This window comes from Panicum virgatum, chromosome 8N (assembly GCF_016808335.1).
Source record: "Panicum virgatum strain AP13 chromosome 8N, P.virgatum_v5, whole genome shotgun sequence".
In the NCBI taxonomy this organism is placed as follows: Eukaryota; Viridiplantae; Streptophyta; class Magnoliopsida; order Poales; family Poaceae; genus Panicum; species Panicum virgatum.
In genome coordinates this window covers 13,420,348-13,447,716 of record NC_053152.1, presented here as the reverse complement: position 1 = coordinate 13,447,716, position 27,369 = coordinate 13,420,348, and the positions used below count along the sequence as shown (strand labels likewise).

Below are 27,369 nucleotides of genomic sequence, written 5' to 3'. Positions count from 1 at the left end.
CGGTGGGTCCGATCCTAATAACTACGCCTACCACCCTATATAGATTTATAATTATTTTGGGTTCATCAAGTTTTTCCACGAACCCTCCTCCCAGGTCCAAATAAAACATTTTAAGCATGGTGTGTGCTTTGAAGCTTTCTTGAATATACCCGAATTGTACTAGAAAAAAAAATTGAAGCTAAACGTGTTGAGCGAACTAGCTACCCTACGAGGCTGCCTGAAATTAGGCATCAGCGTGCAACCTATTTCCGAAAGGGAAAAAATCGGTGGCACCTGTCAATTGCTCCGTCCTTATTCCCCAGCCCTTGCAGGAAGGGGCGGTGAAGGCGACGAAAACCCTCGCGCGCGGCCGCCTTCTCCTTCCTTTGCCGGCGCAATCGTCGCCGGCCGTCGATGAACAGATCCTCGACGGATTTAGCAAGGTTCATGTCTTCTTTATCTTCCCTCTCGGTCAATTCATTTTTTTCTTTTTTTTCTTCGCCTAGAGACGACCTGTGCAGTCGATTTTGGTGCTCGGTGGGGGAAAGTGTGGTGCTTGCCCTCTGATTCCTAATCTTGGAGCCCTACGCCGCCGCTTGTGAGTTCTTGTCCTTGCCCTACGTGAGCTGGGTGCGCCTTCTGAGAAACAAGCGCGGAAATTTCTCGGGTTTACTAGGTTTTCGATGCTCCGGCTCGGGAATTATTGGAGCTAAGACTCGCAAATTTGCAGTTAACTTGGGTGCATGCTTGGGTAAACAGGGCTTCATGTTGTTCCTTAAACTGCTTGTGGTTTTCAAGCGGCAGGACTTGGTGATGATGCTCCCAATCTCATACGTACTCACTCATTCTAGGCTTTGATGTGTGAATTTTTTTTTCTCGAATACGCGAGCAGCATATCATTGTATTAAGACGAAGAAGAAATTGGTACAGTGTTCGGTTACAACTCAGATGGAACGGACTCCATATGGACACAAGCCGGCAAGCCGGCTGAACACAACCCGAAAGAAAAAGTCCAACATGAACTACTCACATTCCGCACAACCTAAATGACTGGCTTTAAGCATAGCCCTCAGTCAACGCTCCATCCCACGGAGGGAGAGCTATTGCTCTTGTTCTTCAACATCGGAAATAAGTCCTGCAGTGCGTCCACGTGGTGCGGCGGAGGTTCGCGAAAGAATTTCTCCACCGCTTGCTCTGCCGAAGCCGCCAAGGGCAGAGGTGCGCCAACCTCACCGAGGCGGCGCATCAGGAGCACTGCCCCTCGTTTTGCCGGCTTGACGGCCGAGAGAGGGTGGGGCTTGTCGATGGCTTCACCTGAGACCATTTGCCTCAGATGAAGGCAGCTGAGGAGGCGCGTCGACAAGGACAGGGTCAACTCGACGGCGACGAGGCGGCTTGTCCAGAAGAGGTGACGGAATATTCTTCGTCACTTTGCTGATGAAGTCCTTCCAGGCCGCGGAATTGCCGTCCTCCGACGCCCCGACCGTGCCGGGTGCCTCCTCAGAAGCCGGCACCACAATCTCGGCCGAAGGTGGCACCTCCACAGGCGGCACCTCCACAACCGGCACCACCTCGGCCGATGGTGGCACCTCCACAGGCGGCACGGGTGTGGCAGCCCCAGAGTGCCCCAGCAGACCACCAGAGAGCGATGGCCTCTCCTGGGAAACATTCGCCGTCGAAGCCCGATCTCGGAACTCCTAAGACCGGAAAGTGGCCACGAACAGCTCGGGGAAGGCAGGCCCAAGGGTGAAGTCCTCCTCATCGATGCGAAGCACAGCCATGATCGCCGACTTGGCCGCAGCCAAAGCAACCACGGCCAAGGCATCGATGGCGGACAGCGTGAGGTCGAGGCCACCGTCAACAGCAACAGTCGTCGGCAACGGCCGAACGTCCGAAACCGGAGGGCGATCACGACCATGCCCAAACCCAGCAGGAGTGACACGACCGTCCAACCGAGGCTGGCCCGAGCGAAGTGGTGGACGCCGAGGCCGCAAGCAATCCTTGGCACGGTGCCGAAGGCCGTGGCAGTGCAGGCACCGCGAAGGCTGACGACACGAAGCAACCCGATGCTTGAAGGAAAGGCAGTTCAAGCATCATCCATCGAGCTCCTTGGGGAAGCATCGCCGCGGCGACGCTCCCGGCCGATGAGGCCGCTCCCGATGGTCCCGAGAATGCGCGCGCCGTCGCTCAACTCGTTGCCAGCCGTCAGGGTCAACGCGAGGAGGGCGATGCGCATCCTGACCCCGGACACGGCTCGGGGCAGCCCGACCAGCCCCGTGAGGGTGGTCGTGCTGCCGAAGACCGACGACCAGCTCCGTCATCCTGCGCCTGCGGTTGCAGCGCTTGGAATGATGTGTGAATTTGGTTAGTAATTGGGGTGCTCCTTGGCAGCTGGAGCCCTAGGAGCTAAATTAGATCTATTGCAATCTTGCGAGGCTTAGAGATGCAGAATCGAGAACAAAGCGTTGATGAATGGTTCAGCGTGTCGTGTTTTCTTGCAGAAGTTGTAGTAATGCCCTGCTTTAGTATTCTCTGATGAGTGACTTGATTAATGGTTATTCCTTATTGTGCTCTAAAAGATATTAACATTTTTGTGATCTAGTTAGCTCAAGTTGAAGTGTGTTATCGTGGAACTTGTAATGCACTCCCCTGTTGTTCATGTATATCTAGTATATGCTTGCAATTTACAACACAGCCTTAACGTTACGGATGCTGAAGTCTGTTATCTTGGAACTTGTAATGCACTCCCCTGTTCTTCATTATATATCTGGTATTGCAATTTACAACACAGCCTTAACATTACTAAAGCTATGAACTGTTTCACTGAGTTAATTATTTTCTTAATTCTTCGTTTCTTATGATCTTCTGCCTTTAGTTTGTTAAATTTCCCCCTTCAACCTCCAACTTCATTATATGTGTGCTTGTCTATTTCAGTGGTTGAGTTGTCTCTGAAGTCTGAACTTTCTCGTCATATGTGTGGTCTTTACTAGAAGGACGCAACAACTTATTTTAGTATGCATTGACAGAGAAAATAGGGGTGGTCTGTATTTTCAGACTGAGATTTGCTTATGAACAATAAACTATGGATCCTTATTCCTAGACACTAGTACATGTATTAGCTTTCCTAAATTACCTCTGCAAAATGAGATGAGGCTAAACTGTATGACACTAGTACTACTCGATCTTTGTATAGTATTAATGAACCCACGAGCTCAAGCACCTGAATTTTCATGTTCAGATTGGCATGATTATCAGTAGGTATAGTTTGAATTTGAATTAAAAAAAAACTCTTTCCTGGTTTCTTCATTTTAAGTTTTTGCCTAGTACTTATTCCAAAAATACAAAACACGGAGCTCATTTTAATAGCATTCTTGGCCTTTATTACCTTTTTTTATGTTAGGCCAGTCTCAATGCATAGTTTCATCACACGGTTACCTAGACAAAAAACTAGGTAAGCGAGCCAGATGAGTTTCATAGGGATGAAACTCCTCTCACATCCCATGAAATTATCTCTTCTCTTTCCTCATAAATATCCTGCCACATCAGTAAAATTAAATGTCATGAAACTCTCATAAAACTCCACTGAGACTGGCCTTACAGTTCATAACTTTGACTATTTTTCTTACTAAAATTTCTGATAGCATAGTTCATATTATTTTTATGTTACAATGTGATTTGTTCCATAGTTAAATTTCTGTTAGTTTTTTTTATCCAAACTAAATTGTCGTGTTTTCAATCTTGTGCCATTTAATACATAACAATGTTCACCACACTGCTACCCAACCTACTGCAGTTGATGTTTACTTTTACACTTAAGCTATACTCGTTTTATTTGTATTATATGCGTCAATTCGTTTTAAGCCTGGAGCTTGGTGGCATTTGAACATAGTTATTTGCTGTTCAGTGTCCGCATGTATTACTTTCTTTTAAATTGAATCACAAACCTACATTACAATTACAGGGACTCTTCTGAGCATTTGGCATCCTAAAACTTTGGTGCTGTCAAGATAGCTGTGACTTTGTGTTGGCGACTTGGCGTACTGCATAAGCGTGGAGTTTGATTTCAGCCTGTTCTTTGTTCACTCTGTGTCATCTGAAGTTCATCTTAGGTGCTAACGTGGATGATCTATTTTTTTTTTCTACCGTAGCACTATGTATAGTTGCTTTATTGGTTGTCTCAAGTAACTGTTGTCTTTTCTCAATGTTTCTCAGTTGCAACAAAAGCAAAACAAGGTGCTAAGAGATAAAGCTACCCGCGCAAGACTTCCAATTTTACACGGTTATGCCATATCCTGGTAAGGTCCCCCATGATTCACGAACTTAATAACCATAGACCAAGCTCAGAAACAAACTAATACTATCAAATAAATGCACTTCCGTGCAACACCAATGAAAATTTGACATGTCTCATATTCACTCAATTGTTACAGATATGTACATGTCAAAACTCAAAAGATGTGAGGCTTCAAAAATCCCCCACCTGCAAGGCTTAAGGCACCTGTGCCAGTCTTACATCTTTTGTTAGGGCCATTACTATAAACTGGCCTAGGCCTCTTAGGCTTGTTGAGAAATTTACATGATTTACATACATATCGCTTTGGCACCTGATCAAAATCACTAATACCAGCACACCTAGTGTGCTGCCACACATGGCAAGAGTCACAAGATAGCATCCTCTCACCATCATCATCCGTGGCTCCACAAGAGCAATTGACTGTCCATTTGTCCACGCCTCTCTCCATCCTGTAAATTCCAACCCTGCGTTCACCCCCAGCACACTTGCCTTGGATACCAACGGTACCATTTGCTCCAAATAAGAGCTTGACTTGAGTTGACTCGCTTGCTGTTCCAAAATCAAGAAGTTGGTTGGCTACAAAAGTCTGTAACATCAGATAGATGTCACGAAATGTCTTTGTTGCCTCCAACTTCAGATCAGCAACAGTTGCTGTTTGCGGAAGTGTTAGGAGCTCCGGTGGTATGGAAGGCGGATCACCAACCTGGTCTGACAGCTCTACATGGCACCAAATGTGCAGTATGGATGGATTTTCTGGCAAGAAATCCTGTTCCAGATCATAATGTTTGGTGAATTGCTTGCAGTCCAAAAGGATCATGGCAGATCTCTTGGCATGCTCATAGTCTTTTTCTGGCTGGTAAGGATTCATTGTATGAGGGTAGAGGAGAACGTCATGCAAGAACTTTATGTCACGGCGAAGATGGTCTTGGGTCGGCATGGATACATTGGGCATCAAGTTGGTTTCATCCGTAAGCCTGCAAATAATTATTTAGAACTTTCATGTTGAAACAAGAACAAAAAACAATGCCAGAATCTTAATCACCCACCTGTACTCTAGTGTTTTTGTTTCGCTGTTGCATCTCACTGCAACTGTCATTCCATCAATCGTTCTTGCAGCAAGGGTCTTGAGGCAGTAATCGACGAGCTGAGGCGAACCAATTGGATGGGATATGGCTGCCTTTAAGGTTCGCATCGCCACCCACCTTGTCCTATCAACAGCTCGAAGAACTTTTAGAGCAATGTCTGTTGCTCTCTTCATTTCCTCCTCACCCCATGTGTCTTGAACATGGGCATGTGATTGTTCTTTTTTATGCATTGACCCATACTGAATATGCACCCTCTTGCTGGTGGCAAGCCCCAGCACATAGAGGAAAAGTTCAAGAATTGTGGTTAGAGGGCAATTTGAAAGGGATTGGTAGAATGAAATGGTATCTTGTAGCTGGTTTCGAGGAGATCGGGAATGTGGGAAGAAGTGCGCTAATGGAATTGAGGAAAGGTTGTCTATAGCTTTAACGTATTCTTCTGATGTGATTCCAAAGCTCCCTTTGCTGAGTTTGAATCCCCATTGGCCATACCAAGAATGACCAGTGGCGATGGCATGTAATATACGGTAGTCCGTTCCATACTTCTTAGAGACATCCATCAATGAGACCTTTCTGCAATCAAGTTTTACATGTCAGTTTATGCTTAATAGAGACCTTAGTGCAATTAACTAGAAAACTAAATTGAGCTCAGGCGAAATTATAGTTTATATTGCAAATAGCATTGTATGATGTAATGCAGTTCATACTTCATACCCAATTCTAGTCAGATGGGCAGCATATTACAAACGAGCTGTTTTCACGGTTCAGTGGAATTGCTGAGGTATCCTGGGTCTGCATTCAGCATTGTTTTCTAGTGTCCACAACTCCAGAATTTATATATAAAGGGCACCATTTTACTAATGTTATCTTCCAAAGCAAGATGTTCCAGGTCATGTTGTACATTTTTTGTTCAGTTTTGTTGAATGCTGTTGTAGCAGGTTTAAAGCAGCAGCCAAGAAAATAGTGCAGAAACTTTTCATGTTACGGTTAATTTATGTTCCGGTTTATGTGAAGCACCAAAGTCCAGTCTATTATATTCCCTAACAAAAATTTACTATTACTGTGTCGCTTTGTGCCAAAAACAGAGCACACTAGTCAATCTTAACTTCTGCCACTGTCCATCTGTTTCATATCTTTGAAAACAATCAAAGAAGCAAATTAAAATTTGTCTGATGCGCACAATTATAAAACACGATCTATGCAAAGTCATGAGAGGTCATCAATCCCAATGTCATGCTGTGCCCTTAAAGGAAATAATTGAACCAAGTTGGCTTTACCTGACCCTAAGGTATATGCAAAGCCGATCCCAGAAGTCCATCAGTTGAATCCCCATCAGAAGACTAGAACCGCCTTCCTTGCCATTTATCCGGACAAGGTGACCGAACCCATTGTCATGAACAATGCCATGCAGCAAATGGCGTGGATTATCTAACTGCCTATAATCCCAATCTTCTGGATCATCATAAGATATTCCATGGTTGCATGACGGGCACCTGATTTATGATGAAAAATGATCAGTACTAGCGAGCAAATGTGCCAGATGGAACCATCAGCACCTTGAATTGGTTATATGAAACAAGTTACAGTACTACTTTCCGTTTGTTTGGGTTTATTGTTGACTACAGTAGTTGGGTTTTAATTTACTACAGGAATAGTTGACTGGTGATAATAGAACCCAGAGCTGATTGTCTTACCTCGTTTCAAACAACTGGGCCATAAGCCCACAGTGCTTGCAGGTTTTGTAGTCCAGTATGGCATATTCATTCCGGATTATGAAGTGGTACCTCCTCCCACAAACAGGGTGCCTGCTCCAGCCTATCAAGAAGAGTCAAGACAAACGCAACGACATTGAGATTCTTCGGCCATAACAATCACCAGCTCGTTCAATAGATTTTGTCTTTCGTTTGGCATCTGTAAAAGAAATCGCAAACTTTCAGGTGAACCGGCCTAATCTGGCTTGGCACAAGCTTGGCAGAGTATGTGTATAGTCAGGAGTCCTATTCTAGATTTTTTTTTTCATTCTAGAAATCATAAACATCCATTCCCACAATCCTATGCCTTAGATTCACGCAATACACACCCAAGAAGCAGAGGGCAATTCACTGACGAAGGAGATGAAGGGAAAAAAGAAAAGGCACGCCAACGCAATGGAACACACAAGATTAGTACTACTAATCGGTGAGCAAGAAGAGATTGAGGCGGCCACGGCGGCACGCCGTCTTACCGGCGACGGTGCAGTGCTCGCAGTAGACCCGGGCGGCCCCGGCCCTGGCCACGTCCTCCTCCACCACCTCCATCCGCAGGGCCGCCCCGTCCCCGTCCCCGGCGCGGAACCCGACCCTCCACGCGCCGCCCGCCGGCACCGCGCAGCGCACCAGGAACGCCCGCACGCACTCCCGGAACGCCCCCCGCGGCGGCGGCAGCCCCTCCCCGCCGCCGCCGGCCGGGAACGCGCGCATGTCCAGCGGCCGCGGCCCCGCCGTCACCCGCGCCCGCTTCGACGGCCGCGCCGTGATCACCGCCATCGCCGGCCCCGGATCCGGGCGGCTCGGCCGGCCGGCTGGCTAACTACTGGCGCGGGCGTCAGATCCGATCGGCCTCGAACCCGGGAAATCCCCGGCGGATTGAAATCTGGGACGGGGGGCGGGCGGGATTTGGATTTGGAAATTTTCGTTGGGGAATGGGATCGCGCGGGAGTGGCGAGATTTCTGGGGATTTCGGATCAGGAGGGGGGGGGAATTTGGGGGCGGTGGAGAGGTTTTATAGGCGGCGGGAAGCAGGGTCGGTTCGGGGTGGGAGATGACGAGTCTGCCCCTGATGGGGACCGCGTGGAGGCGGGAGTCGCACGCGGACACGTCAGCCGGTTACGGTGGGAAAGCGGGAAGGCGGAGGGTTTGGATGGAAATTTGCCGGGAAGGTTCTAGCAGGTTGGGTTTGTGGTTGTTTAATGTGGCCGTTGGGGCGGGGGGATGCAGGGTGGGTTGCGTGGGCTGGAATGGGCTGGGTGATTGGGAATGTATGCCTAATTGTTGTTATTCTTCATTTAGGTGGGCCACATCTAGGAATAATAATGGAAGCCCAGGCCCACCCAGCCGTGATTGGATGAATTTGCAATTCTTGAGCTTGGTTATGGTGGCACTGACCTCGTACCCTTCTCTATTTTTTTTTTGATGGCGTACCCTTCTCTATTATGGCCGTCCGTTATATGGTATCCGAAATATGGAGGAGACCGACCGTGACCGAGACAAGACGACAGTACGGGTATATATATATATTGAGCAAGGTTTTCACATAAATTTTTAGTTTGATCCGTCTTATTATTGATAGGTGGGTCTTAGTCAATCTCGTATGCGAGTCAGACAAACTCTCTCCATCCACGACTTGATCACGTAGATCCCTAAAAAAACGCGCAGTTACCGATACATATCCAATATTTATACCAATTTGTCTGTAGCAATGCATTACCTAGTCTATATCTATATCTATATATCTATATACATATTTCTAAATTGAGTAAGATTTCCATCTAATTTTTTTATTTGGACCACCTAAATTTGTTTAATTCGTTTTTGTCATTGATAGGTAGACCTTAGTCCACCCCTTATACGCGAGTCAGACTAGCCCGACTCGATCACGTAAATCTCTATAAATTAACTAATATATAATTAGACGTATTCAATACTTATATCAATTTTGTCTGTAGCCACATACAAATATAATTGCCTAGAATTAATTGCATACTAGTTCATCAAGGGATGTAATATCTGTCCAATCAGACATTGCTCTGGTTCGCGGTTCCCTTTCCTCTCATAACTTCCATGTAATCTCAGTCCCATCTGCTTCGTCCTCCTTTTCGATCAATATTGTAGGTGCGGCCCTAGGAATTGTCTCAAAAAAAAAGTGGCAGCAGGGCTTGGTTGTTACACCACCTCGATGAGCTCCTTTTTCTTATTCGCTTCACTGTTATAATGAAAATAATCATCTACGCATTATTTCTCCTATTGCATCTTAGAAATAAGCTGTTGTTGCGCCGTTGGCGCCCCCTCCCCCGAGAGGCCCATCACAAATGTATATGTCCGTGCTTGTAAAGTTTTGTTGAAGGCTCGGTCAAATTTAATTTAGGTTGTTAAACTGTTGAAATATGTCTATGGAAAATGTGACAGTCATCATATATAGGTGTCAATGCTATGATATATGCAGTGTGTAAATATGCGAGACGATTCAACCGCCTCAGACAACGACCCCGGCACGCCGGACAACAGGAACCCCGAAGGGGAAGTAAACCACCAGAGGAGGTGGGACAAGCAACCAACCCGGCTCCATGGATTGGTAAGACAAGATCTCCTGCCCTTTCACACAAAAGCAGGAGAAGAAGAAACCTCACAACACCACCGGCGGCGATGCTAGATAGGTCCGAGTAAGCAGAGCACCTCGCGACACTACCCAACACCAAACCAACAGAAAGGAGGAGGGACAAAATCTTCACGCCACCGACGACACCGTCAGCGGAGAAGAACCCTAGCTTATTCACTGACCTCTTGCAGTCGTCATCCGAAGAGACGGGGAAGCCGTCATCGATGAACGAGGAAGGCACGCCAACCTCACCACATCCATGGTGTCGCTCACCGAAGAATGCAGCAGAGGAGAAAAGATCCACGCCATACCACCGACATGGATAAGCCGAACTTACCTAAACTAAGTAGAGTATATACACGACCAGCTACCGATTGACCGGATCCCCACCACCTCCGACACCGGTGAGGGCATCAGAAGCGATGTGCCAGTCGAATCAGCGGCGGATCGGAAATCCGCCCTGGAGTCGCCTCTGGGTACTGTGCGAAGGGGAAAGAAGAGTCGAGACTCAACCATAATTTTCTTTAGAACAACTAGGATATCTGTAAGCGCAACAACTTTCTAGCCCAGGAACTTGTTGGACATTTACGTACTTGTTGGGTCTATAGAGAGCTTGGCCCATTAGGATCGATTGAAGTCAATCCGCTGAACCAGCAGCCAATGTAGGGGATACAAACCTATTAGATTCTGCCACCCAAAATCAAAATTCATGAAAAGTTTCTAAACCTACTAGGGAAGATGTATGTACCACAGACACATATTTAATTTTTCTTCCATCAAACAATGATGTTATTTATTTTCTTTCCAAAATAATACACATCTTTTTTCCTTCCATAAAACAATGATGTCAATTTATATCCTTCCAAAACCATCAAGCAATGATGCCATTTATGTTTCTTCTAAAAAATAATACATATCTTTTTTTCTTCCATAAACAATGATGTCAATTATTATCCTTCCAAAAGAAAAAATGAGGTGAATTATGGGTTAACGTATGTGCAAAAGAAAGTATGTATATACTAAAGAAAAGTAATACGTTAATACACGTCTTTATTTTCCTTCCATAAACAATGATGTCAATTATTATCCTTCCAAAAGAGAAAATGCCGTGAATTATGGGTCAATTTATGTGCAAAGAAAAGTATGTGTGTGCTAAAGGAAAGTAATATGTGGGTACATGAGGTGGGTATAGAAAATTGCTGGTGTAAAAGTAATAGAATTTTGGTGGAAAACATTGACGAAACCAATCCTCCTCCCTTTCGTCAAACCTTTTGGCCTGACAAGTGGGAACTCCGTGAGGGGTATGGTGGGTCTAATCTTGATGAGAAAGGGTTCAGTTGTTTCAACTTTTATAGTATAGATTAAAATCCATACCGTGTTGAGTTTTTGAATTTACCCCAAACTCATGCCCATTTTGGTTAATAGGTACCCAGAGGTAACCCGTGCACATTACTATATTAGTTTTTATCATAATCATCAGGTTTAATATAATAAGCATCAAGTTTATAGTGTAGAGAAATACTTAATAAGCAACAAGCTCGTTTTTCACTAACACTTACTAAAGGAAATAAGAATATAAATATCAAGTTCTATATTCAAGTGATCGTGACACCATGCAAGGTCACAGATGCATCATATACATACACAAATACTGCAACAAACACATATACCAGCTACCAAAACATCTAGGGTTCACCAAAATACCAGCTACCCAGATATTACATTTATTATAAAATTATAAAATAAAATAGCAATTGTACTAAGTAGGGCCAGGTTTAAAAAACCTTATGGATTTACGGGTTTAGATATTATATGAACAAATCCATGCCTATAAACCCAAATGGTATGACTTTTTGCCCATTAACAAACCTATGGGTAAGAAAATTAACCCATACCTCCATCCACAGGGCAGCATATATGTACGTATGGGCCCAACAGCTCCATTTAATTATCTCAATTGGAAACTTACATCAATTTTGTTTGGCTGAAAAAATGCTTATCTTTTCCTATTGGCCAAAGAAGTCTACTAGCTAACATCCTTGACATTGTTTGGTCGGAAGCATTTGATTGCATGACACTAATAGAATATGTGAAGTTGAAATGCAATGTGACATGATTTGTTTCCTTTTAATTTTTCAAAGAAGCGGTTGTATTAATAAATAAAGTTAGCCTAATTCTGCGTAGATGTTTGTTTTGGTGGCCATGATAACTTGAGAAGAACCAATTGCTGCATTCTTGGTTTAGCACAAGCTCAGACTCAGTAGTACATGGCTATTTTTTAATAGGAAAAAAGTTTAGTTTACACTCTAAAACTCTCACAAAAGTTCGATTTTCCATCTTCAACTACAAAACCGGATAACATAGATCATCCAGATTTATCCTTATGTGGTTTCAAATGTTGTTTTTTATTTTTAAAAAATTAACAATATTCGAGTTTAAACTAAAAGTTCATAAGTAATTCATTTTAAATAAAAAATCCGAAACATGTGCCATCATTTTTTTAGAAATGCAACCTATCTATTGGCACTCTACTTGTCAGTTATTTGGATCCAATTTTTTTATATTCCTAAGTATTTGTTTGCTCATAGTTATGCCTATTTTTTTTGAATAAATAAGATTCAAATAGAGCAACAAAAGATAGATTACATTTTTAGAAAAAACTTTAGTAGTAGTTTCAAATATTTTTTAATTTAAATAAATTAGTTTTGATTTTTAGATTTAATCACAATTTTGTATTCTCTTAAGAAAATGTAAAACCACATTTGAAACTACCTAAAGGGCCAAACTTATCTAGTTTCGATAGTTGGATAGTCTGATTATCCAGTTTTGTAGTTGAAGGTTGAAATATATGCTTATATGATAGTTCGTGGGTGTAAACTAGATTCCCCCTTTTTATTAGCATGAGATCTTTCTTTTTTTATATATTTCTAAAAGAGATGCTGTTTTCCAATTATTAGAGGTGATTATTCATTTCATCTAGGACGGCCCAAGCCCACCTTCTCATGATGGTATGGAAGCGATATCTTTTATCAATATACTAGTTGGGCCATTAGTTGAATTCCAGTAGGCGGGCAATGTTTTTGATGAGTTTACTGTTCACAAATCTGCTCCATTGTGTTTTATATGTAACAATATTATGAAAGTTATATATGTATGAAATCAATACAGCGTGCTGAATATATATAGCCTTCATTTTCAAGAGATTCTCTTTCTTTTTGCGAGGATTCAGTACAATCATCTTGCATTGATACCACTGTCATATGTAAAGCAAAACACTAGACATAACCAAAAACAAAAAAAAAACTCAATAACCAAAGACTACAAAAGGCTTGGCTATACATATCCTATGATCTCGCTTATTCGACCAGAAGGACGAGAGTCAGATTCCATCCCCAAACTCAGCACGTTAGCAGTATCAGGACTGCATAGGAAAAGACTGAAAGCAGCAGATACAAAGAGAAAGGCCACGAGCTGCTGCTAATCTTGGAGATGACTACTCTACTCGCGGAATAGTATCTCGTACTCCCAGTCCAGGTGTTCTGACGCTGCACAAAAAAGCAAGCGCAAGGTATCCGTCTCGCTGCCTTCAGGCTCCCGGCACAAGCACAGCCGGTGACATGTGTCGACGTCTCGCCGGCTCTGCATCGACCAGCGTTTTCTCCGGGCCCCCCTCTGCACCGCAGATGAGCACGAAACCGATGTTTCCTGATGGCCTCCGCGGCGCCCGCCGTTCTTTACGCGGCATGCCGACCGCCCGGATTCGCCGTCGGTGTGGATCCTCCGGTCTGAGTCTGATGATGACTGACGGGCGGTTCGTCTGCCGCCTGGCCGGCGCCATTTGTGTGCTGCTTTTTGTTTCTGTTGTTTCCGAGTGATTAGAGATGTAAATTAGTAACTCTTAGGTGTACCTCCAACTATTTTAGTTCAAAATTTTGTACTAATCTTTTAAAATAAGATCTAATTTTGAAAAATTAGTACAAAATTTTAAACTAAAGAGAGTTAGAGGTGCACCTAAGAATCACTAATTGACAACTCTTCGAGTGAGTGCCATGGATTATTGATCCTGCTTTTCCATGTGTGGATATGGCTCGCTGTCATGGAGTGCGATCCTTTCTTGCCAACCATCCAGGATTGGGTCGTGTAAGGACTAAGGAGTGATCCGAAGTTGATTCGATTAAGTTGTGGAAATGACTGTTTTGAAAGGACATTTTTTTTAACTTGGATACATCCTTGATCCACGGTTAGACAAGCTATCTGCTGAAGCATGTCTTGTTTACCGAATTGTCATGAGTGCAGCAAAGCTTGAAACAGGGTAATTGAAAATTGTCTGAAGAAGTAAATTAGTCGCAAGAACAGGGTAACCTTTTTAGATTAAGAAAAATTCCGGCCTTGATCACTCACAGTTGAGTGACTACAGGCAATAAGCATCAACACAGCACGTAGGCTGTCCAAGCAAAGCCAGAGAAATCATCCGAAACAACACAAAGATGGTCTGAGCCAGGGTCCGAAAAAAAACTCTAGATAGCTATACTTCTTCTAAAGTTCCTCTCATTTCTTGCAAACAGTTCCATCATCATTGCTTCAAGCCGCTGACAGTTTTCCCTCAAATCAGTCCTCGCTTCCTCTTCAGGTAGCAGCGACCAGAACCTTGCCCAGTAGGTCCCTCTGAAGATTACCTGCATATAAGAATTAGAATTGAATTGATGGAACACAATATCATTTGGACATAGCCAAATAGTCCAGCACATGGCCGAGGCTCCTACTAGCACAAGTTTTTTAAGTTTTGCAGGCTACCCATTAAGCCAAGACCCCAACCAATGAGGAAAACATGACCCACCTGACAGTATTGGTCATGGTTTGATGCCAAAAGTAAAGTACACAGCCCGCCAAACAAACTTTGCTAGATGACATTGAAAAAACAAATGCTGAATGTTTTCGTCATTATTACAGAAGCAGTATTTTCCATCTCCTTTCCACTTTCTTTTGAGCAAATTATCTTTAGTGAGAACAGGGTAACCTTACATTTTGAGAATTAAAGACGCACAAAGCACAACCTTCATCCATTCCTTGTGGCATATTGGAACACGAAGTAGTAAACAAGAAAATTGTTACCAAATCTTAAACATGAAGAGACGAAATAAGACGCACTTGTGAGTTGTGACAAGGTCTTTGCGCAGCTCAGATCGATATGCACGTTTACAAATAGACTTTGTTACTTTAGCTCAACATACATGCAGAACATCACTACTGCTGGTTCCAGCAGTATATATTCCCTCGTCCTAAATTATTCGTTATTTTGATTTTTTTAAATACATAATTTTTGCTATACATCTAAATATCTTATATGTGCTCAGGAGCTACTCTCGCTTTGTCCCCGCCACAACAATCGAAACCGCCTCTGCTCTTTCCAAGTCGCTCTGTTCCTAGCTCCATGTGTCATATCAATTCTACGATTGTACCCTCAACTAACTGGGCATCTGCCAAACCAGATTTTTTTTGTCTTTTTTTTGTGTTTTATTAGTCGGACTATTTTTTAGTAACAGTATATGTGCATGTTGACACATCGAGGCACATGTGGTGCCTTCTCGATTTAAAATATGCCCCTCCAGTCATTTTGACAAAAGAAGAGTATCTGAAGTTCATAAATTAAATAGAAATAAAGCTTACCCCAACCAGCAAATATTAACATAAAACTGAAACACTATAGGATTTCTAGGCACAAATAATGCTACGTTTCATGAGGTGTATAGGCGCTTCACTTTGCGGGGAACAAACTATAGACTTACTTTCTAGGGACATGAACGCACGGTCATCTCCGTAATGTTAGCCACCAAGCGTTCCACAGTGTCCAATCACTGTGCCAATAATAATGTCCTGCCTGCCTTTACCAAGTTACTCATTCTGTCGATGTTTTGGAGCCAAAGCATATACTTGTGGCACATCAACTTTACTTAATTATTTCACCAAAAAAATATTCTTTGTATCCACCTAGGCGCAACATTCTATTTAGATGCTAGAACGAGTGACTCTAAGAGAAGATGTCTTGCAAACGAATAATATGCTAATTGTTATGGTTATGATTGAATGTGTACCTGTGATATATATCTCACTACCGGAAAATCGCCTATATGTCGTGTGCCTCGCGGTTTGCCGAGTGCCAGAACACGGACGATCGGCAAAGATGCCATTTGCCGAGTGCCGACCCTTTAGCACTCGGCAAACCCAAGGCACACGACACAGATATTCTTTGCCGAGTGCCTCGGCGTAAATAATCTTTGCCGAGTGCTGACGGGCCCGCACAAGGCAAAGGCCGCGCACGTGCCCGGCACGCGCGCCCGTCGTGCGCCGGCCATTACTATATGCCGAGTGCTGCCCTTTCGGCACTCGGCAAAATCAGAACTTCGCTGAGTGCCGACAGTAGGCACTCGGCAAAGCTGTTTCGTCGAGTGCCTACCTTCTGGCACTCGGCAAATATTTAGTTTTTCCCCATTTTAGATCCGATTTTTTTTAACCAATACAAACAACATGTGGTACTCCATGTTGAAATTTGATGTATTTTTGAGTTCATTCTATATATTTTACTAGTTAATTGAATTTTCATCAATTTTTTTAATCAAGTCAAATTTGAACTGCAAGTGATTCAAATACATGAAAAGAATGAGTAGAAAATTTATATTCATACTATTCAACTCACATTGAGGACTTATTTATGAAATCAAAAGAAATTTCAAATATACTTTTTAAGGAAACATGACCTCGATCGCATGCCTGAGCGGATTTGAAATTCTATAAAAAGCAAACGAAGTCAGAAAATCATGAAATTTGACAAGATGTCATGAAATCGTATGTAGAGGCTTTGGTAAAAAATTGAGAACATTTGGCACAAGTTGGCATGTACATTGCTCACAACCTGGAACATCTCCGAAGAAGTTTCTGAATTGTTGAGTATGGTACGGTATAATTTGGAGTGAAAGTGACAATCGATTTGTGGTTTTCCTCTGATAATTTTTATATAGCCAATAGACATCAATGATCATATCATGTCAAAATTTGGTAATTTTTCAAATCCGTTTCATAATTACTATTTTTTTCTGCACTTGTATAAATGGAACATGTGCTAAAACTACATGAATATGCGTTGTGGAGTAAATTTGACAAGGTATTTCTAAAGTATATTGCAACAAATTTTGAAAATATGCTGAAAGAAGAAAGAGTGGGAGAAAAACATGATTTAAAAAAGTACTTTGCCGAGTGCCCCTTGGCCTGGCACTCGGCAAAGGTGGGTTTGCCGAGTGCCCTCTAGGCCGGCACTCGGCAACTATTTTTTGCTTTTTTAAAGAAAAATGGCTTTGCCGAGTGCCGGATTGCGGGCACTCGGCAAACCCGATCCGGTACGCGGCAAAATTTTTCCTTCACTTATCCAAATCGGCCTCTTCGTCACTCACACACGACACACACACACACACACACCCCACACACGCAGACACGCACACCGCCGCCGCCCGTCCGCCTGCGCTGCCGCCGCCCGTCTGCTCGCCCGTCCCGCCCCATGTGCTCCACGCCGCCGGCCTGCCCCCCTCGACGCTACCTCCACACCCCCAGCTGGACGAGTGCGCTCCACGGCGCCTCCACATCGCCGACCACACCACATTCACGCCACCGGATGCCTGTTCCACGCAACCTGCACTGCCGCTCGCCATGGACGACGCATGGCCACCCCCTTGACGCCGTCGGCCCCGCCACCTCTACGCCGCCGGCTGCCGCCACTGCTCTGTCCAAACGCAGCCGCCGGTCCCCCGTGCCCTGGCCGCCCAGTGCGCCACCGGCCTCCACCATCGCTGCCGCAGGAGAGAAACAGGAGGGCCTCAACCACTGCGCCCCCAGCACCACAGGCAGAGAAGAACTCAAGTTTCTCCCAATGAGATACGAGCAGAGTCGGCCCAATCGAAGAACCACTAATACCGGAGTTTTACGCCAGGTCAAAATGGAGTCGAGTATTACAGAAGAGTTGAAGAAATATACGAACTCAAGTTTCATGGTTCTGTACCGCTCACTCCAGTCATTTTCAAATGCTATTGATTTGATCCAACATTAACAAGGCATACCACTAATGTTGGCCTAGTCAAAATTCGACAAGATTCAACGTTACAAGGCGATGATGTCTACATTGTGGCTCAACAAGCCACACAAGTTTATTATCTCTCGTACCCGTGCCAAACCGACCATCATCTTCGGGGTTGGGATGTTGTGTACAAAGTATCATCACACGACAAACTGCCTCTCCCAAACAATGAAGATTACAACAATGATAGAGAGTTCTTTCAAGAAGAGGAGCTACAAGGGAGTTTCGAGATAGACTTATCCGACATGATCGGAATGGAAGTCGATAATGAAAGGGTAGTTGACGAGGAAGTTGGAGATGAGATTGAAAATATTCAGGACTTACTATTACTAGAGCGATTACATTTAGGCAGAGATAGTGAAGACGAAATTCCTCCTTCGGATTCTGCTGGTTATGTTGACATAGCTGATAGTGATGATGAGGATTACGATACAGTTAATCCCGATTATGATGACTACTTTTAATACATGTATGACTCACACTATTTAATATATATTATATTAATTTCTAGTTATATCTTCTTCATTTCCATTTATTTGCAAGTATTGTTTATCTTTGCTGATTCTTTCACTCCTTTTGATTGCAGATAACTAAACAAAGATGCCAGGTGGTGGCAAGATGACTTGGCTGAGCTCCTTCTACAAGGGCAGTGGTGGACGGGGAGTGGCATCCGAAGGGTTCGATGCACCAGAGGCGTCCGAGAGCCGTAGTGTTTGCATAGGTGGTGGAGGAGAGGGAGAGGGAGAGGGAGAGGGGGAGGGAGAGGTGGATGAAGGGGGAGGAGGGAGAGGACACCTTCTCCTATAGAGGACGAGGAGGAGGAGGAGTAGAGGGAGGAGGAGCAGGGGAGCGAGGAGGAGGACGAACAGAGGGAGGACGAGCAGGGAAGCGAGGAGGATGATGAGTACGTGCATGGGGAGGAGGAGGACGAGCACGTGTAGGGGGAGGAGGTGGAGGAGGAGGAGGCTGAGGAGGGGGCGGCAGTTGGTCAGCGGGAGGTGTGGTTGCGTGGACCATCGCAACTCCTGCAGCGGCTGATACCTCTAGCGAGACGGTCGATGATTCGACCAGCAAAGTCTCGATAAGTATGTTAGTACTTTTTTGTTATGCATTATATATATTGAAAATCAAAATACTAACTAAAATTTTACCTTAAACAATCTTCCAGGGGTTGGGTTTTTGTGCAGCTAGGTGACCACAAACGGAAGCCCAATGGTATCTTGGGTCTTCTGTGCAGGTTGCACTTCCCCAGGCTCGTGATGCATGGCGGGGTCCTGGAGCCGACCTACACGTAGTACCACTACATGGCCGTCCCAAACGCAAATGATCGAGAAGGTAAGAATTTTGGCACCAAAGCAAGGCGAGTGGTTGGGGAATTGTGGGTAAGTCATCCTCGCACTAAAATGGTCGATATATCGCATTCTGTTTCATTTGGAATAATGATTGCAATTATCGGGTCTATATGTAGGATTTCTACAGGTGCATGGAAGGGCAAGAGGCCCGGGAGAATGAGCTAGCTCACATGGCTTACTACAAACTGGTGAAGGACATGCACTACGAGGCGCGTGTTCAGGCCGTCATTTTGTACTACGCCGAGTTCGAAAAAAGGAGTGTCAAGAAAGAAGTCGCAAGAGAACTCCTTCTCACTCGGGATCAGTACTTAAAGGTAAATAAATACCATCTCTACTAATTTATCTTGAATTTGATATTACAATATGTCATACACTTCATTACGTTTAGGTGCCTCCGAATTGGTGCGCCGGCAAGGGCGCGTGCTGGTCTATGATGGTGGACAAGTGGATTAGCAAGGAGAGGGCCCGGCAGCACAGCTTATGCCGGGAGCGCCGTTTGATGATGTCGGGTCCAGCACATCATCAAGGTAGCCATAGCCTTGCCGAGTACAAGGAGTCTTGGGTAAATTTACTCATTTCTTCATTTTTTCTAAAGCTAAATTTTGAATTCTTACTAATCATCTTGTTGATTTCTTGGCAGTTCGGCGTCACATGAAGACCAGTCTTGCAACGAGTTCACGGCATACGCCATGGCTCATAAGGGCAGAGCGACATCTGACGTGGCCTACAACCCGGCGGATCCACCAGAGGCCTACACCAACCCCAGCATCCACACACGCATCACTGCGTACACAGAGATGGGAAGGGCACTCCATGGGGAGACTTGGGATCCGACCACCGCGCTACTTTCTAGAGAAACCATCATGAGGGAGGGAGGCGGGAAGAAGCACGGCTGGTACTGGATGGCCAATAGCTTAGTCGACATGGCGAGTATGCCCAGCCTCTCGCAGCTTCGGGCAAGGATCACCGACTCGACCCCGCCCATACGCCCACGGCCTGAGACTTCAGTGGCCAGCATGCACTTGAGACAGGTTAGTTCTGATTCAGTTGTCGGTCTATGATTTTTAGGCAACTTTGCTTTGTATTGTAACATGGGAGTTAAAATCTTGTAGGCCGAGATGGAGGCTAAGATTCAGGAAGAGAGGAGGAGGAGAATGGGGATCGAGGAGAAGCTGGAGCAGGAGAGGAAGCTTAGGGAGGAGTAGTCCATTATGTTGCAGAGCATGGTTTCCTGGATGCAAGGTCTTGGCACGTCAGTCAACTATTGACTGCCGCTTTCGGTGCCACCCTTCACCTTTACACCAATGACTTATTTTCCTCCGCGACCTGGAGGCACTTCTGTGAGTATGAATTTTTTTTGCTTGCATGCGCATACAATTAATATTGACTCCAAAATGTGAGTATGAATTTTCCTATTTGTAGAACCAATTGGGGGGGGGCATCGAATGAGCCTCCGGACCAGAACTCGCCGACGGCGCAATGGCCAGCTTGGGGCTCCGAATCTGACCAGTGAGTGTATTTCGAGATTTCGGACTTGTACCGGTGTTGAACATGTGGGTTAGACTTGTCATATTTGTACCGGAAACGTTGGACTTGTCTTGTTGTATTTGTATCGGAGTTGTAGTATTTGTTGCATTTCTGGACTTGTTGTTCGTACGTAGTGATATTTGTGATTTTGCTATTGTATCTGTGCTATATATGTGTTATAATAACTGCCTGTAATGTATAAATTGTCTTAGATTGGATGATTGAATGCCTGAGTATCGAAAACTAGAGAAAATAGGAAAAAAATCACTTTGCCGCGTGTAAAAGGCATAGCACTTGGCAAAGTGACCATAAAATGCAGCCTGGGAACGGGCTTTGTCGAGTGCAAAAACAAAAGCACTCGGCGAAGCTGGGCCCTTTACCGAGTGCCTCAGATTCGGCACTCGGCAAACCTTGGTTCTTTGCCGAGTGTCGGCTGCGCGGCACTCGGCGAACCTTGGTTCTTTGCCGAGTGCCAGGCGGCCGACACTCGGCGAAGTTTTCTTCTTTTCCGAGTGCCTTTCCGTCTGGCACTTGGCGAAACCGCCGTCACCATAACCGCCCGTGGAGACTTTGCCGAGTACGGTTTGGCTCTCGGTGAAAGCTTTGCCGAGTGCCCGAGAAAAGGTACTTGCCAAAGTCGTCTTCGCCGTCACTAGGTTTGCCGAGTGCTACACTCGGCAAAATCTTTGCCGAGTGCAAAATGGCCTTTGTCGAGTGTTTCTGGCACTCGGCAAAGGACTCGGATCCAGTAGTGTCTATTAGTCTATTAGTCAGTGTTCAAGAATCGAAACCATAATTTTACAAATACAAACTCAACAAACCAAGCAACAACCAAAGCATCGAGCAATAAAGTGTGCGAGTCGAGTTGTACCATATTCTAGCTATAGCACAAGGAGATTGTGAGATAAGATATCTTGTAAGGAAAATTGATAATTTTCGAGAACGGGAGGAGGTCGGGGTGGCTAGCTACTCCAGCTCTTGACTAAGCAGCCTAGGGAGAGGGAGAGAAAGAGAGGGGTGAGGATAAGGATGGGATAGAGTCATGGGAGAACCTGGTATGAGGATAGAGATAAGGTAGAGACAACGCCGGAGGGATGCAGCGGGTGGACCCGATGATCCGCCAGCACTTGAATTATTTCTTTCGTATTTTCCCCAAATTCTATAGGCAATTATATGCTTATGATCAAACTTCCACATTTTTATGTGTTTTACTATTTTTCTTAATTTAAATGAATTTTTAGAATAATTTTGAAAAAGGTTTGTAGAGGCAGGTGGGGGTCTCATCCGCTCTTAGAATTCGATTTCTAGGGGTGGGAGAGGCCCCACCCGCTCCTACAAATCATTTTGTGATATATTCTGAGAATTCAATTAATTCAGAAAAAATATGAAAGTTTTATCATATGCACATTGTGGTATGTAGAACTTAAATAAAATATTAAAATCAAAATTTCAGTGTATATAATGGATGAATGTGTTTAAACCACAATATGTACCTACCACACGACTATATCTCATAACACTCAAAGCTCACTTTGTATTTCCAAACACTTAACCACATATATAGAAATATGTTTCTCATTTTTTTTCTAGTTTTATATGTTAGAATAACCTTATTGTCTCAGGTGTCCGAACTTGTGAAGGGCGGACGGTCCAGCACAACGTGGCGGACAGTCCGCAAGCTAATTCAAATGTCAGCAACGTGGCAGACAGTGCCTGATCAAACAATTTGTAGGGACGGCTGGAGAGTGAGCCATCCCTACAAATGGATTTTTAGGGATGGCTGTTGCTACAGTAACCGTGCACTATTTGTAGGAACGGCTGCAATTTGGGTCCACCTCTAAAAAATCGAGGTGTTGCTACAAATCATTCTTGTAGTAGTGTATGCCAATGTCCTTCTTGTCTTTAGCATGTTATCCTTCATGAAAATATTCAGCACCAAGCATAAGTACTCAACATACATGGAATTCGCTTAAGGAACTCATCGCTCATAGCGCTTGAACTTTATTAGTTGTTACACCACAAAAAGTTATTCTAAACTGCTGTGCAACATCCAATTTCTTTTCCTAGGATACGCATGAGGGACTGTAAAAGAAGATATATACCAAGCACATCAACATTAAATGCATGCATTTTCCATTTCTTTATTAGAAGAGGCATATATTTGAAGTACCAGGTAATTTTAAGATGATGAAGAACACATAATAATATGCCAGCAGGGAATGGTCCTCTTATTCTTTACAATATAAATGTAACACTATAATTATTGTAGTTACTGCATCTAATGACCGTAAACAAGATAACATACAATGTAAAATATAATCTTCAGTTACCGTACCTTCATTATTGAAGAGGTTATATGGAATGTAGCTACTAGTATCCAAGAACGCAATTCAATCTAATCATATATCTAGATGAAAGCCCATGGCTACTATAGCTGTTGTCCTTGTTCCTTGTCCGCTGGCTTTCTAACTAACTATGGTCCTGAGTTTAGTAGCATGGTACAACAAAAGGTTGCCTAGATGGGGGACAAGAAGGCGATTGATGTTATCACTCACCATGCTTGCTTTCTTTGAAGCACCTTGTTGGAGCTATTGGTTTGAAAGACAGGTTTGGCATCCGGAGTGCAGCTTGGATCCATGGCTGCTTTCCTCCATATCCAGACAAAGGAAGCTAAGGCAAAGCAAGGCATAAGACTGGCCTGCCTTTTAGGAAATAAAAAACATCCCACAAATTGTTATTCTAATATTCTCCCTGGCACATATCTAATGGAAGTCACTTTTATTGCTAGGATCGGACTCAAAATTGTGATATTCCTGATGTGGAAAAGTATTATATTAATATTCTGCAAAGAGATTTGCACGCCTTTTAGGGGCTGCTTGGTTTATACCAAAACATGTAATATTCCCTGGAAGAATTGTGTGTGTGTGTGTGTGTGTCACCAGTTTTGTCCTTGCATTATTGTCTTAGATTTGCCGGTCAATCATGTTTTTTTTAATGAAACAGGAGGGGAAAATCCCCTACTGATTATATTATATTAATTAAAAATAAGTACATCAAAGTCTATAAAGGTTCATGATACAAAAAAGGTTAAAAAGAAGATCTGAGCAATTACACAAAGCCTTCTAACCATTGTGACATAGGCTCTTTGTATCTTACTTTTGCTCTTAAGATAACTAGAGCAAATTCTTTCTTAAAATTGTCAAGGCATCTATCTGGCGAAGGATGAATTCCCCTGAAAAAATGAGATCATTTCTTTGCATCCACAGGCTCCAACAAAAGATAATCATGATGTCCATAAAGAATGGACGGGTCAATCATGTTTGTATCATACTTACACATTGCATCAGGTGCTCATTCTATTATTCATAATGCCATATACACGTGTTGATCTCATATAACCCTCCCTCACTACTGCAGAGACCCTCATCCATGCCGGTTAACTGGCACTGCAGAGACCCTCATACATTGTTTTGAAAATATACATTATCTCAAAACAATTATATTTGGCATGCGATTAGATAAGGAAAAGTTGGGAGTTATCAACCACTTACGCTTGTCAATAATGCACGAAATTAGATGCTCATTTGGCAAAAAGTGTGACCAAGACCGTTGTCTCTTCTTAGTTCTCTTTTTGCAAACGCTTTATGGAGCATGACCTGTTCCGAAAAGCTCTGCAAAAGCAAAGTAGACGCTGAATAGATTCTATTATTTCTTCATGAAACTTTAGTAGTTTCGAATCTTTTTTAATTTAAATAGAGCAACAAACGATAGATTAAATTTTTAGAAAAACTTTAGTAGTAGTTTCGAATCTTTTTTAATTTAAATAAATTAGTTTTGATTTTTAGATTTAATCACAATTTTGTATTCTCTTAAGAAAATGTAAAACCACATTTGAAACTACCTAAAGGGCCAAACTTATCTAGTTTCGATAGTTGGATAGTCTCATTATCCAGTTTTGTAGTTGAAGGTTGAAATATATGCTTATATGATAGTTCGTGGGTGTAAACTAAATTCCCCCCTTTTTATTAGCATGAGATCTTTCTTTTTATATATATATATTTCTAAAAGAGATGCTGTTTTCCAATTATTAGAGGTGATTATTCATTTCATCTAGGACGGCCCAAGCCCACCTTCTCATGATGGTTTGGAAGCGATATCTTTTATCAATATACTAGTTGGGCCATTAGTTGAATTCCAGTAGGCGGGCAATGTTTTTGATGGGTTTACTGTTCACAAATCTGCTCCATTGTGTTTTATATGTAACAATATTATGAAAGTTATATATGTATGAAATCAATACAGCGTGCTGAATATATATAGCCTTCATTTTCAAGAGATTCTCTTTCTTTTTGCGAGGATTCAATACAATCATCTTGCATTGATACCACTGTCATATGTAAAGCAAAACACTAGACATAACCAAAAACAAAAAAAAACTCAATAACCAAAGACTACAAAAGGCTTGGCTATCCATATCCTATGATCTCGCTTATTCGACCAGAAGGACGAGAGTCAGATTCCATCCCCAAACTCAGCACGTTAGCAGTATCAGGACTGCATAGGAAAAGACTGAAAGCAGCAGATACAAAGAGAAAGGCCACGAGCTGCTGCTAATCTTGGAGATGACTACTCTACTCGCGGAATAGTATCTCGTACTCCCAGTCCAGGTGTTCTGACGCTGCACAAAAAAGCAAGCGCAAGGTATCCGTCTCGCGGCCTTCAGGCTCCCGGCACAAGCACAGCCGGTGACATGTGTCGACGTCTCGCCGGCTCTGCATCGACCAGCGTTTTCTCCGGGCCCCCCTCTGCACCGCAGATGAGCACGAAACCGATGTTTCCTGATGGCCTCCGCGGCGCCCGCCGTTCTTTACGCGGCATGCCGACCGCCCGGATTCGCCGTCGGTGTGGATCCTCCGGTCTGAGTCTGATGATGACTGACGGGCGGTTCGTCTGCCGCCTGGGCGGCGCCATTTGTGTGCTGCTTTTTGTTTCTGTTGTTTCCGAGTGATTAGAGATGTAAATTAGTAACTTTTAGGTGTACCTCCAACTATTTTAGTTCAAAATTTTGTACTAATCTTTTAAAATAAGATCTGATTTTGAAAAATTAATACAAAATTTTAAACTAAAGAGAGTTAGAGGTGCACCTAAGAATCACTAATTGACAACTCTTCGAGTGAGTGCCATGGATTATTGATCCTGCTTTTCCATGCGTGGATATGGCTCGCTGTCATGGAGTGCGATCCTTTCTTGCCAAGGGCACATCCAGGATTGGGTCGTGTAAGGACTAAGGAGTGATGCGAAGTTGATTCGATTAAGTTGTGGAAATGACTGATTTGAAAGGACATTTTTTTTAACTTGGATACATCCTTGATCCACGGTTAGACAAGCTATCTGCTGAAGCATGTCTTGTTTACCGAATTGTCTTGAGTGCAGCAAAGCTTGAAACAGGGTAATTGAAAATTGTCTGAAGAAGTAAATTAGTCGCAAGAACAGGGTAACCTTTTTAGATTAAGAAAAATTCCGGCCTTGATCACTCACAGTTGAGTGACTACAGGCAATAAGCATCAACACAGCACGCAGGCTGTCCAAGCAAAGCCAGAGAAATCATCCGAAACAAACAAAGGTGGTCTGAGCCAGGGTCCGAAAAAAAAAACTCTAGATAGCTATACTTCTTCTAAAGTTCCTCTCATTTCTTGCAAACAGTTCCATCATCATTGCTTCAAGCCGCTGACAGTTTTCCCTCAAATCAGTCCTCGCTTCCTCATCAGGTAGCAGCGACCAGAACCTCGCCCAGTAGGTCCCTCTGAAGATTACCTGCATATAAGAATTAGAATTGGATTGATGGAACACAATATCATTTGGACATAGCCAAATAGTCCAGCACATGGCCGAGGCTCCTACTAGCACAAGTTTTTTAAGTTTTGCAGGCTACCCATTAAGCCAAGACCCCAACCAATGAGGAAAACATGGCCCACCTGACAGTATTGGTCATGGTTTGATGCCAAAAGTAAAGTACACAGCCCGCCAAACAAACTTTGCTAGATGACATTGAAAAAACAAATGCTGAATGTTTTCCTCATTATTACAGAAGCAGTATTTTCCATCTCCTTTCCACTTTCTTTTGAGCAAATTATCTTTAGTGAGAACAGGGTAACCTTACATTTTGAGAATTAAAGACGCACAAAGCACAACCTTCATCCATTCCTTGTGGCATATGGGAACACGAAGTAGTAAACAAGAAAATTGTTACCAAATCTTAAACATGAAGAGACGAAATAAGACGCACTTGTGAGTTGTGACAAGGTCTTTGCGCAGCTCAGATCGATATGCACGTTTACAAATAGACTTTGTTACTTTAGCTCAACATACATGCAGAACATCACTACTGCTGGTTCCAGCAGTATATATTCCCTCGTCCTAAATTATTCGTTATTTTGATTTTTTTTAAATACATAATTTTTGCTATACATCTAAATATCTTATATGTGCTCAGGAGCTACTCTCGCTTTGTCCCCACCACAACAATCGAAACCGCCTCTGCTCTTTCCAAGTCGCTCTGTTCCTAGCTCCATGTGTCATATCAATTCTACGATTGTACCCTCAACTAACTGGGCATCTGCCAAACCAGATTTTTTTTGTCTTTTTTTTTGTGTTTTATTA

At 43.5% G+C, this 27,369-nt stretch overlaps 1 protein-coding gene and 2 long non-coding RNA genes across 5 annotated transcripts; 1 reads left to right on the top strand and 2 right to left on the bottom strand.

Annotated features, from left to right (window-relative positions):
- Positions 1 to 240: 240 nt before the first annotated feature.
- LOC120685711 lies at positions 241 to 7,390 on the top strand. 3 transcript variants are annotated; one of them, XR_005679706.1, is made up of 5 exons: positions 241 to 422; positions 3,941 to 4,088; positions 4,192 to 4,274; positions 5,390 to 5,457; positions 7,076 to 7,390. It is a non-coding gene; the product is annotated as an uncharacterized LOC120685711 (long non-coding RNA). The 3 variants fall into 3 exon arrangements; XR_005679707.1 differs by lacking the exon at positions 5,390 to 5,457 and having other exon boundaries at positions 244 to 422; XR_005679705.1 differs by lacking the exon at positions 7,076 to 7,390 and having other exon boundaries at positions 244 to 422; positions 5,390 to 5,585.
- LOC120685710 (PHD finger protein At1g33420-like) lies at positions 4,368 to 8,079 on the bottom strand. The gene is made up of 5 exons (XM_039967784.1): positions 7,580 to 8,079; positions 7,050 to 7,170; positions 6,633 to 6,848; positions 5,320 to 5,928; positions 4,368 to 5,247 (listed from the first exon to the last, which is right to left on the bottom strand). Exons 1-5 carry the CDS (start codon positions 7,878 to 7,880, stop codon positions 4,428 to 4,430), a joined length of 2,067 nt encoding a protein of 688 aa, XP_039823718.1. The 5' UTR covers positions 7,881 to 8,079; the 3' UTR covers positions 4,368 to 4,427.
- A 15,704-nt stretch (positions 8,080 to 23,783) lies between these two features.
- Positions 23,784 to 24,400, bottom strand: LOC120686874. The gene is made up of 3 exons (XR_005680423.1): positions 24,261 to 24,400; positions 24,045 to 24,155; positions 23,784 to 23,941 (listed from the first exon to the last, which is right to left on the bottom strand). It is a non-coding gene; the product is annotated as an uncharacterized LOC120686874 (long non-coding RNA).
- Between the last annotated feature and the right edge of the window lie 2,969 nt (positions 24,401 to 27,369).

Bases quoted from the DNA above. Each gene is read 5' to 3' on its own strand.
- LOC120685710 (XM_039967784.1), bottom strand. From the start codon at position 7,880: ATGGCGGTGATCACGGCGCGGCCGTCGAAGCGGGCGCGGGTGACGGCG. The intron at 7,171-7,579 runs GTAAGACGGCGT...TCTTCTTGATAG, and splicing joins CGAGCACTGCACCGTCGCCG to GCTGGAGCAGGCACCCTGTT. The intron at 5,248-5,319 runs GTGGGTGATTAA...AATTATTTGCAG, and splicing joins ACAAAAACACTAGAGTACAG to GCTTACGGATGAAACCAACT.